The 12,028-nt window shown below is 37.2% G+C and overlaps 1 protein-coding gene across 1 annotated transcript; it reads right to left on the reverse strand.

Annotated features, from left to right (window-relative positions):
* Positions 1–1,604: 1,604 nt before the first annotated feature.
* On the reverse strand, positions 1,605–2,916 carry ARL14 (ADP ribosylation factor like GTPase 14). Its single transcript, XM_025377280.1, has one exon. The coding sequence runs from the start codon at positions 2,710–2,712 to the stop codon at positions 2,134–2,136; it is 579 nt and encodes a 192-aa protein (XP_025233065.1). The 5' UTR covers positions 2,713–2,916; the 3' UTR covers positions 1,605–2,133.
* Between the last annotated feature and the right edge of the window lie 9,112 nt (positions 2,917–12,028).

Consider the following 12,028-nt stretch of genomic DNA (forward strand, 5'->3'; position numbering starts at 1 on the left):
CAACTTTTACATCATGCCAAGACTGGGCCATAAAGGGCTTGACTTAATTCAGATTACCAAGATACACGAGCACCAGAGGGCATTTTTTGTAGAAGTAAGTTAGTGACTTCCAATTTAAGGTTACTAAGAAGATTCCATAAAAACACACACAGAGAAATTGTAAGGGAAGATACATATTTGAGATTTTAATTATGTTCCAAAAAAGAAAAGTTCTACTACGAAGCATTTAACATTGCCACCCCCCTGAGATCTCCCTGAAATCAGGAAACTTTTTGCCAGTCTTTCATGTTTTTTATATCTCTGTTATTGAACTTAATTTATTCTGCCTAGTAAATTTTTTCTAAGAACATTTTTATTATAGAAGTAATGTATGTTGGCCTGATTTATTCTTAATTGCATGTGGTAAGTTCACTGAAGACAGAGACTATACCTTATTAGTAAAACAACGTCAGAACACCTAACAGCACAGACCCTGGAGTGAGACACACCTGAATTTGAATCTTGGCTCTGTTGCTACTCCTCAGTTAAATATCAAGTAGTTTTTTTGTGGTGGTTGTTGTGTAATCTTGTTTAGACTCAGTACACTCATCTTTAAAATTTAGATTATGCCTGTTTCTCTTTGGGCAGTTGTGAACATTAAATGGGAAGATGTATGAAAGTGCTTAGCACACAGTGCCTGGCACCCACAAGTACTCATCCCACAGTAACTATTATTACCTGTGTGTCTAGTTTATTATTTGAATCTCTACCACGTAGCACAGAAGGTAGTGCTTGGATCTTTGCTGAACAAATAGCTAAGACGAGAGAAGAAAATCGTTAAGAGGAATCCAAGGGCTGGCAACTTTGGTTTATTTTACCCCCTTTTTTTCCCCTCTGTGATCTTAAGATTTGGAGTCCTAGGGTCTGCTATGGATGATTGAGCTCTGCTTCCAGCCCCAAATGAGCCTTGTTGGAAGTGGGGTAGGAGGAAAGTGTTGTCTGTTTGTACCAGGGCCTCCCTGGGAGTTCTGAGCTTCTCAGGGGACTTCCATTTCAATCTCCAGCTCCTTTGCCCACTCACCTGCCCTCCCGCCCAATGCCTCTGGAAAGTTTCCTAGAGATGGGAACTTCCAGTGACTAACCTGTACCTTTGTAGGGTCAGTGGGAGTGAGGGACCCTCTAAAATACCATCTCCTGCAGTAAGCATTTCTTGTTTCCCTGGTTAAAAAGAGTATCTCCCGCAATCGCACATAGCATTTATTGCCCTACTCTAGCTGCTAGCTTTATGTTGTTTCCTGCTGTAAATTGTAGGTCTCTGAGAGCAAAGTCTAGGTCTGGTTCCTGTTTGATCAGTACAATGAGCTGCACATATGTTTCCAAGCAATGGCTGTTAAACTGAATTCCAAGGAAGCGAGACTCGGGGCTGTAGCCTAGAGCTGAGCCCTGAGCCCCTAAACTCCAAGGTGCTACCCCGATCACCTTTAAGTAAATACACTCTGCTCCCTATGGCAGAACACAGCCTCTGAGTAATTAGCAGCCTGAAGTTCATTGTTTAAGATTCACTGGAGGAAGTTCCCAGCAATAGATTTCAAAAAAGGTGGCAGGAATCCAGAAGAAAAGCTTTATTTAGGAAATAAGAAAGCTTTATTTAGGGAACATGAATTTACAAGATGTTAACATTACCCCTTTTCCACTCCACAATTTGAAGTTCGTTTTTTACACCACCCAGCTATTACATAGGAGCATGGTGGAAATTCAATACCTGTTACAGCTGGAAACAATCTGGAAGAATTCTGACTCTATTAGCAGACAGTTTACTAAAACTTTGTTCTAGTAGTCATATACAATTAATAATGTAGTAATTTATTTGGTCCCAAATGTGACTACTATATTCAAAGTCATCCAATGTGATAAAAATTTGTAGAACATTATACATTTTCATTCCCAGTGAGCATTGCCACAGTTTGCTAAAGTTTCTGGCTGAAAAATAAATATTTTCTAGATATCATTCTAAGTTGTTTAACTAAATGTAAATGAAATAACATCTCAGGAAAAGTTTGTCATCTCAATAATTTGATTTCTTCATTTGGCATAGAAAAACAATTACCCTTTCAACTTCATCAGTGTCTCTGTTGAGACTTGGATTTTTCAGTCTCAGTTCTGCTTGAAGAATGCCAAAGTGTCTCCTCTTGATTTCATGTGGCTCTTCACAAATCCAGTTAATTTCCTGAACCCCTGGGCCAGCCCGTCCCCTGTGAGGGCACAGCAGGGTTGCACATACCAGTTCCGGTCACTGCAAAGCTTCTTCACTTTGAACATTCTGGTGATGTCCTCAGCAGTCAGAGCTCCAGGCATGTCTTGTTTGTTGGCTAATAGAACAACAGGCACATTTTTAATGTGTTCATTCTTCAAAATGTGCTCAAACTGTCTCCGAGACTCTTCCAGTCGCTGTTTGTCTGTGCTGTCCACAACATACACCAACCCATCAGTGTTCTCACAGTAACAGCCCCAAACAGTTCTCATTTTTTCCTGTCCTCCAACATCCCAGACTGTGAGCGAAAGACTCCTTTCCAACTCGATCATCTCCACATTGAAACCTATTGTAGGGATGGTGATAATATCCTTAGCAAGCTTTAATTTATAAAGGAGAGTAGACTTCCCAGCTGAGTCAAGTCCCAAAAGAAGAATTTGGGCTTGTTTGGTTTGGGGATTTTTAGAACCCAGCAAACCCATTTTAGCTTTTCTCTTTCTCTCGCTCTCTCTCTCTCTCTCTCTCTCTTTAAATACCTTTTCTTACTTTCTTTCTTTGTTTCTTCGAATGGCCAGAGACAATGTGTCCTTTCTGGATCTCGCATGAAAATGTTAGGAAGAAAGAAGAAAGCAAATGCTTCATGCTGTATTCTAAGAACAAGAACCTAGATGTGTTTATGTTGTAGCTTATCAACTTGATTACGGGCAAACAGTATTTTATTTGCAGTCCCAGCCAATCCTGAGGTATCTGTGGTGTGAGTAACCAGCCAATGCCATGGTGACTCAAAGGGGAAATTCTCCGTAAATGAGTAAGATTAGGAGAGGCCTACCTGGCTGCAGTTTTGTTTTCTTTCAGGTGCTAGAAATCTAGAGGAAACTGAAGGTTCAACATGCAGAGGAGCATGGTTTAGCAGCAGAACAAAAACTTAACTTTTCATTTTAACTAACTTTTAACTTAAATTTAACTAAACTTTTTGTGTAACTTTTTGTAGAACTTCTCTAGGTATTCAACCATTTATCTTATCCCAATTGTAAATAAGGAACCAGGCTTCTTAAGTCGTGAAGAGAGAGTTATTCTCACACTCTGTCTGCAGTATCTTAAATCTCCCTTGTCCAGATTACTCACTAGGAAACCTAAACCACCCAAGGTTATCTGAACCTTACTCACTAATCACATACAGAATCACTTTCTTTAAACTTCTAGGCAGAGAATTTACATGACTGCAGTCACAAAACCAAATATATGAGGGGGAATTTATAACACAAACACTTTTACATTAAGCAGTCCAATTAAAGATGGCAAATAAATACATGTATTTATTTCCTCTTCTTCCCACGATGCCACAGAATAATGGTAAAGGCATTAAAAGAACATATAGGCTGGGCATGGTGGCTCATGCCTGTAATCCCAGCACTTTGGGAGGCCGAGGTGGGTGGATCACGAGGCCAGGAGATCAAGACCAACATGGTAAAACTACGTCTCTACTAAAAATACAAAAAAATTAGCTGGGCGTGGTGGCCCATGCCTATAATCCCAGCTACTCAGGAGGCTGAGACAGGAGAATCGCTTGAACCAGGGAGTTGGAGGTTGCAGTGAGCCCAGATCGCACCACTATACTCCAGCCTGGTGACACTGAGACTCCGTCTCAAAATAAACAAACAAACAAACAAACAAAAAATACCATGTAAATCTGTAACAAAACAACAAGATAATTCATCAGAGGGTGAGAGATTTTAACAAAATTCTGGAAAATGGAAACTAGATGGAAAAATGAGTGGTAACTGATATAGCAGGATAAAGCCAAGCCTTGGAGTGCTGATGCACAGGAGATAGACGAGGTGACAGGTATGGCAGAGAGAAGGGATGAAATAAAGGACTAAAAACAGAAGAAGGTTAACAAGAGGCCAAAATAAACAGAACACACACACACACACACACACACACACTCTGTCTCTCTCTCTCTCTCTCTCACACACACACACACACACACCCCTCTGCTGGCTGTCTTCACCAACTAGATATTTATTCCCAGGCAAAATACTGAAGAGTTTTTTATTAAAGAAATTGAAAGATCTCAGAAAAAAGACCTCCATTTTTGACAGTTGGGAGTTTCTGACCATAATGCCTAAGTCAACATGTAATTAACCTATAGCCAACCTGGCAGTTGGCAAACTTGCTCACATACATAGAATTCCCAATCAGCTTTGCAGTGCACAGAAGTTTCTATACTTAATGCATAGCATGCCTTCAGTATGAATAAGAGAGAGATCAAGATAAAAATAAGAACTTTTAAGAAAGCTTAAACAGAGCTAATGAAGGGAATGGAAGAACATTTTCATTAAATTCTAATTACTATTTTTGTACAGACTTGAGAAGACATTACATACATAAGACAAAAAATGGATGGTATTGAACAGACCACTCAGAGAATAAAAATAAAACTCCTAAAAATAAAAAACACAAATTTCAAAAAATTTTAAAGAACAGTAATACCTGTAGGCTGGAAGACATGTTGAAGGAGTCTTTCAGAAAGTTGAAGATAGAAAATATGGAAGAAAAGATAAGAAATATAGTGGATGAACTCAGAAGTCTTAACTCAGAAGTCTGATTTGTAGGACTCATTCTAGAGAGAAAAAAAATATGCACAAGAGGAAATTATAAAGAAATAATACAGGACCACTTTCCAAAGCTAAAGAATGAACTTGCCAGATTGAAAGACTTCCCTCAATGCTTACCAACATGATTTTTAAAAGAGCTATACAATGTGATATACATGTTTTTAATTAAAACTAAAAATTTATTTAGAGTTTTTATACAAAATAAGTAGACTATTTTAGATGCAGAAAGCACACGTATGAAGAAATTCTGTAACCCTTTTTAAAGAATTAAGTTCTTAACCAACTCACTATGTCTCAGAGGCCAAAGATACCATTTTCATTTGTTCATTGATTTATTCATCTAACCATTCAGGAAATAAACATATTGATTGCCCAGTCTGTGCTAGATGCCAGGGAGGTCACAAAGATAAACTAGGCTTGCCTTTAGTTGGCTTTCACTGGGGAGAAGGTAAAAGACATGTGACCTAATAAAAATAAATACAAAGCCAAAAAATTACACATGCTGCAAGAAAAGAAAGGCTAATATATTCTGGATATTCATAGACTCCTTCAGAATGAAAGGCGTCAGAGAAATCTTCCTGGAGAAGGTTAAGTATTGAACCAGGCCTTGTAGAGACACGTGAGGGCATACGTGAAAGAAACATTCTGTGAGAGCAAAGTCTTAGAAATGGGAAAATATGGGAATGTATATGGAAAATCAACTGTATATGAATAAGTAGGGGTTTCTTCCATAAACATGTTGAACTATCATGAGAAAACCATAAGATAAATCTAGATTATAGGCCATGCTGCAAGACAACAGGCTTGGACTCTTCAAGATAGGTCCATGTCATGAAAGACAAAAGGAAAAAAAAGGATCGGGGAAGAATGTTCTAAATAAAAGATATACGACTTCTAAATGCCTTGTGTAAACTTTTATTGGATCCTGTGTCAATAATAGTGATTAAGGAAATTATTATAACAATTATGACCATTCAAATTGGGGAAACTTGATTATGAACTATATATTAGATGGTATTATTTATCAATGATAAATTTCTTGAAGGCAATGATTCTATTGTTATGTAGGAAGATGATTTTGTTTCAAGGAGATACAGGCTAAAGTACTTAGAGGTGATATCAGCAAGTTAATTTCAACTGGCTCAGCAAACACATGCACACAAAGATATGTATATGAGAGGGAGGAAGTGTGTGTAAATATGGCAATAGTTGGTGGCTCTAGGTCAGAGGTATTGAGTGTTCATTTTGCTATTTTTTAACTTTCCTCTAGATTTGAAATTTTTGAAAACAACATGTTGAAAAAAAGAATATAATTGAAATAAGCTAATAAAATTAGACTACAGGCCATAGTAATACAGAAAAATAATTCAGCTTACTTAGGGGTAAGTCTATACTTCCAAAGGTGAATTTAGGGACTGTGACTGCACTACTACTTAAGCTCTTTCTCACCTCCATATTTTCAACAAATTAAAATTTTTAAAAGAAGTTAAACATTTATTTCATATTAAACTCAATGATTTGAGTGCTTTATGAGGTCTACTGTTGGAATTGGGGACATCCTTTAATACATTTTTGCTGTAATGAGCATGATCATACATATATGCCTTCACCATTTCCCATCTCACCAATTATACCTTGTTTTTGAGATAGCCAAACAAATGAGGGCTTAAATTCTGCATGAATATTATATCCATATAAGAATATTATTCTCTTCTATGAAAAGAAATAAAATAATTTATTTGTCAATGCTAATTGTCATAAAAGAATCTACAAATGTTTCAATATCCTTTCTTACTGTCCCAAAACATTTATGGATTCACTTGTCCCAGCCAAACTTGAGGGAAGGCAAGGTATTTGTTTTCTGTAAATCATTCTAAGATTACGCAAATAAAGGTAGACTTGTGAGAGAGTTACTGGCAGACTCTGTGGTGTCACAGGAAATTTTTTTTTAAATATGGGAATGAAAGAAACATTTTCTTTAATTTCTTATCATGGAGGTGTTAGGCAAAAAGTCCTAAATTAGAAGCTCAACCATGTACTGACCAAGCAAAAATACAGAAGCTTATCTCTTGGAAGAAGGTGCAACGTATTCCATTATCTTTATTTTTCACAGATAAAGAAGAAAGAATCAGGATGCGGCTGTGTAAATTGCTTAGCTTAGAGAGACTTGGAACATCCCCTACCTTCCCTACAATAACTTTTTTTGGTCTTTTTAAAAATAAATGTTTGGAAAATTGAAGTATAACACATATATAGAAAAATACAAAAATCATAAATATATAGCTCAAAGAGTTACCAAAAATTGAAAATACCCATGTAACCTCCACTAAGGCCAGGATTAATTTTTAACTTTCCTTTTTTTATTTTTTGCAAGTAAAAATGCAAGACCTCATGTATTTCTATACCCAGTAATGAGAAATATGCTCTGTTCCTGAACAACAGTCACTCTTTGTCCTAGTTGAGATTCTTTGAAGCTGCAAAGAATGATATATACTAATCTCTAAAGATTTCCCCAGAGCTGTTTCCATCAAACTGAACCAGCACTTTCACCCACATCACCAAAGGTTTTTTGCTTTCACATTGGTAGATCATTGGATGTGAGTTCAAATCTAGCCTCTGGCACTCACTAAATATTAAATAGTTGTCATAATTATATAAAATAAATGTGAAAAAAAATTATCACAGAGCCTGGCCCATGGTTGATACAAGTTTTCTCCCTCTTCTCTCACAATTTTTGTGTCTTAGCTAACATTTTTAAATACCTGTGATTCTTAACCTTTTCCAGATGAGAAACAATCTGATAATTCCCATAAAAGTATTCCATTGGGAGAACAAACCACCATGTGCTGGACCCCTTCCCCAACACCCCATTTTTGTCCAGCCCACCCTCAATCAGATAAAGAAGAATAGAGAGACGACACACCAAAGGGGCAGTCTGAGGGCTATGTCTGGAACTTGGGAGCAATAGTTGCACCCCTTTGCCTTGGTGAAGATGGGGAATTTATTTAGGGATGGATGACTCAGATATCTTTGGCCCTAGCTACCTGCAAAGCTCTCAGTATCCTGGGTGCCTACCTAGTCAGCAGCAACGGGGCCCAAAAGAACTCAACTATGCAACCTGACTGCCATTGACCTAATTGGTTCCCTTTTCACTTCCGTGAAATAATGATCCAAATGGTTCTCACAGGTCTCTATTTTTTACAGCTGCTCATCTCTCTTCAAACTCAAGATAAATCTTTGATTATTCATTCAACATTTATTGAGTATACACTAAATGGCAGGCACTGTCTATCTTCTGTCTTCAGAATAACTGATGGTTCACCATTTAAGAAGTAACTAAAAGTTGAAACATTTAAAAATATTTTTTAAATGCTCTATACACAGTCTTCGAATTTTAGAAAAGAAATATTTTACTATAAAAGCATTTAAAACTATTTAATCTAAAACATTTAAAACTTAATGTGATTATGAGTCTCACTTTTCTCTTTGTTCACATACATATGTAATTTTTACATGCTTCATTCATTCAATACACTTCTATTGAGCATGTAATATGTCTGTATATAATTCAAGACACTGGCAATTGTCTGTGTATAATCAAAGCAGTCTTCATTTTCAAGGAACTAACAATCTAATGAAAGAGACCAACACTTACTAACAGTATGAATGTTGCTATAAATAAAGTAACAGGACTTAGGAGGCTGCAAGTCAGTGTCAAGTCAACATGGCTCATTATGGGACGCTCACATCTTCTATCTGTCCAAACTGGGACTGTTTTGAAAGTGGAAGGGGTACTAGTAATGAGTACACCAGCAAACAGGTGTAAACAGGCTTAAGAAAATTAGGCTGTATGGTCATTTTAGAATAGGCCACTGAGACTTGCCTGGCTTCATGAAAGCAAGCTTGAGCTAATTTTAGGATGAAAGAGAACAAGGGTTGCATAGCTACTTTTCAAATGTGTCCACTGTCACTCACTGACATTCTCCTTTCTAGTCTTTCTAAAGGATAAACTAAGAAACCAAAGTGTTAAAAAGATATAATGGGATATAACGTGTACTTGACACAGTTGTCATGACTTCCTTCTGACTCCAAAGGGAACAGACAGCAAAAGTGAGGGTTGTTAGGGTTAAAGTTGTTTCACTTCTCTCTCTTCACCCTCCTACTCTCCTTCCGTCCCCTTGCTTTTCTCCTTTTGCCCCAACTCCTTTCAATTTGTTTCTTTCCCCTTTCCTATTTTCTGTCTGATTAGGTCAGGTCAGTAAAATGCTAGTGCTCAGGAATAATTAGTATTACATTTTAAAGGATTGCCCTATTATTACATATTACAGCCTAGATAAACATGTTTCTCACTTCACAAATTGGGTTTTGTTTTTGTTTGTGTTTTCGCTTTTTGATTTTCTATAACCTGAACCAACAGTAAATCTTTTCTTGAGGGCAATCAAGTTCCTTCCCACCAGCCTCTATTATCTCTGTCCCCAGCTCCAAACCACAAGGCTGTAGATGGAACTTGTAGCAACTTTCTCCTGTTTGCACTGATTGGCTTTAAAAGTAAAATAATTCTGTACAAATTTGCAACATGGTCAAGGAGCATCAAAATATAAACCAAGAGCCTTCAGAGTTTCAACGTTTCTTCTTGAAATATAATGGTTGTCAATTTGATCATAATAGAAAAGTTAATCTCCTGCCATTTTTAATGTATTCCGATTAAATTTGTTAGGAGTATATAAGTAAAACTAATTCTATTTTAGTGAAAGCAAGAACTCATATAAACAGCAAAATTATTCCCTTACTCTTTGTTTTCTTATCTTTAAAAATATTCCTTCCTGTATGATAAGCATGAAAGTAAAAATAATAACCACAAAAATAGATTAATATGATTCAGTTCTCACTTCCATAAAGGATATGACAAAATACCATGACCAAGTTAAATACTTGTGTTAATAATTAACCAGGTGCTAATATACCTGGATGACAGGTTGTTATTTTGGGTTTGGTTTTGTTTTTGAGATGGGGTCTCTCTGTCACCCAAGCTGGAATACAGTGGTGTGATCATGGTTCACTGCAGCCTCCACTTCCTGGGCTCAAGCAATCCTCCTACCTCAGCCTCCCAAGTAGCTGGGACTACAGCTGCACCACTACACCTGGGGTTTTTTTGTTTTTTTGTTTGTTTGTTTGGTAGAGACAGAGTTTTGTCATGTTGCCCAGTATGGTCTCAAACTCCTAAATTCAAGCGATTCTTCCACTTCTGCCTCCCAAAGTGCTGGGATTACAAGTGTTTTTGATAAGGAATTTCAAAGGGAAATTTTGAATAAGCAGAGATAAATGTAACGGTAGAGTGAGAGAGAAAAAGAAATGTTATGACATTTAAAGTGACAGCGACATACTAAGTCAGGCCGCCCAAGAGATGGAGAAGCCTTCCAGACTCCCAGGCCCTGTTCCATTGCTGCAGGATCTCAGGGTTGGCTTTCCAGAAATACCAACGAAGGGTCAGATGAGATAAAATTATTTTCATCAAATATTCTGCTCTTGCACTTTTATTCTCCGTTAGTTATCCCTCTTACCTCCAAAAGTGCAACCTGGACACACAATGATTTCAAATGCATAGCTAAAATTAATTCTAGCATGAGACATTTCAGAGTATGAATTAAATATTCCAAAAGTAAATCAGTGTCTCAAATTTAGCTTGGTATAGGTTTGAAGCATTAAACTTTCTAGGTTGAATTGGTCAAGCAAGACTCTGGAAGTCCTGGCTTCTGATCACAATTGTACTATTTTCTCTCTGTGTGAACCTGGGCAAGTTATTTAATATCTCAACTTCTTGGCAGGGTGCGGTGGCTCATGCCTGTAATCCTAGCACTTTGGGATGCTGAGGCGGGTGGATCATGAGGTCAGGAGTTTGAGACAAGCCTTGCCAACATAGTGAAACCCCATCTCTACTAAAAATACAAAAAATTAGCCGGATGTGGTGATGTGTGCCTGTATCCCAGCTACTCAGGAGGCAGAGCCAGGAGAATCACATTAACTGAGGAGGTGGGTGTTGCTGTAAGCAGATATTGTACCATTGCACTCCAGCCCAGGCAACAGTGTGAGACTCCATCAAAACAAAACAAAACAAAACAAAACAAAAAACCCCTCAACTTCTTAATCTGTAAATTGGGAAATAATATTATCTATCTCTCAGGATTATTATAAGGAATAAATGAGATATAACACAGAGAAGTACACAGCATATGTTAGGCACTCAGTAAAAGGCAGCTATTGTGATTTTATTATTGGTCAGATGAATGGCAGTAGGTTTATATTTGCAGGCCAAATCAGATTTATTATTAGTAACTGTTTTGAAAGTCTACAGGGAGTCTACAGTTGTTTCTTGGCTCCATAGAAAAGACTACTATGCTCAATTGACAACGTCTGCTATGAGTGTAGGAAGGAGCATAGTAACCATATTTGCCATTTTCAATTGCTAGTATCAGACACAGCATGGTTCCCAAGCCTATAATCCCTCCTCCCCATAGTTGAGGTCACCTGATCCTCTTTTAGAAGCTAAATGTAGTCTCAATCCTCACCTAAGACAACAAATACTTAAGCAGCTCCAATCCTCCTTTCTAAGATCCAGCCCAGAGTCATGCTAACCATGAATCCAATCACAACATGGTATCCTAATTTTAACAACTAGATGGTTGCCTTTTTTAGTAAGTCCCAGTCCCTATTGTTAAACCTAGTTCTAGTAACTAGGCTTCTTCCACTCCAGCATCTTCCTAAAATAGGCACCCTGAATTCACATTAGCCATAGCCTTTCCAAAATTAGCATCTCTAACCCTCAAAATCTAACCTTCAGGATAAATCCATGTTAACCATTGAAAACTTCTTAGTTGTTGAGTATGGGCTTCTCATTATTGCTCACTCTGGTTTCTCCATCAATTTTTTGTACACCAATCTTTAACTGAATACTTGCTAAGTCAAAAATATACATATAACTTTGCATGAAAAATCACAGAAATCTCAGTATAAAGTATAAATACCTAGAAGGAAGAAAGGTCTAAAGTTAACAGGATGATATCATGCAACTTTCTCTTGAATCCAGTATTGAAAAATTATACCTTTTAATTCCATGGGTTGACAGAAATCAAATTTATCCACTCAGAAAATATCTTTATGCCATCAGCTAGGCAAATATTTA

Source organism: Theropithecus gelada, chromosome 2 (assembly GCF_003255815.1).
Source record: "Theropithecus gelada isolate Dixy chromosome 2, Tgel_1.0, whole genome shotgun sequence".
In the NCBI taxonomy this organism is placed as follows: domain Eukaryota; kingdom Metazoa; phylum Chordata; class Mammalia; order Primates; family Cercopithecidae; genus Theropithecus; species Theropithecus gelada.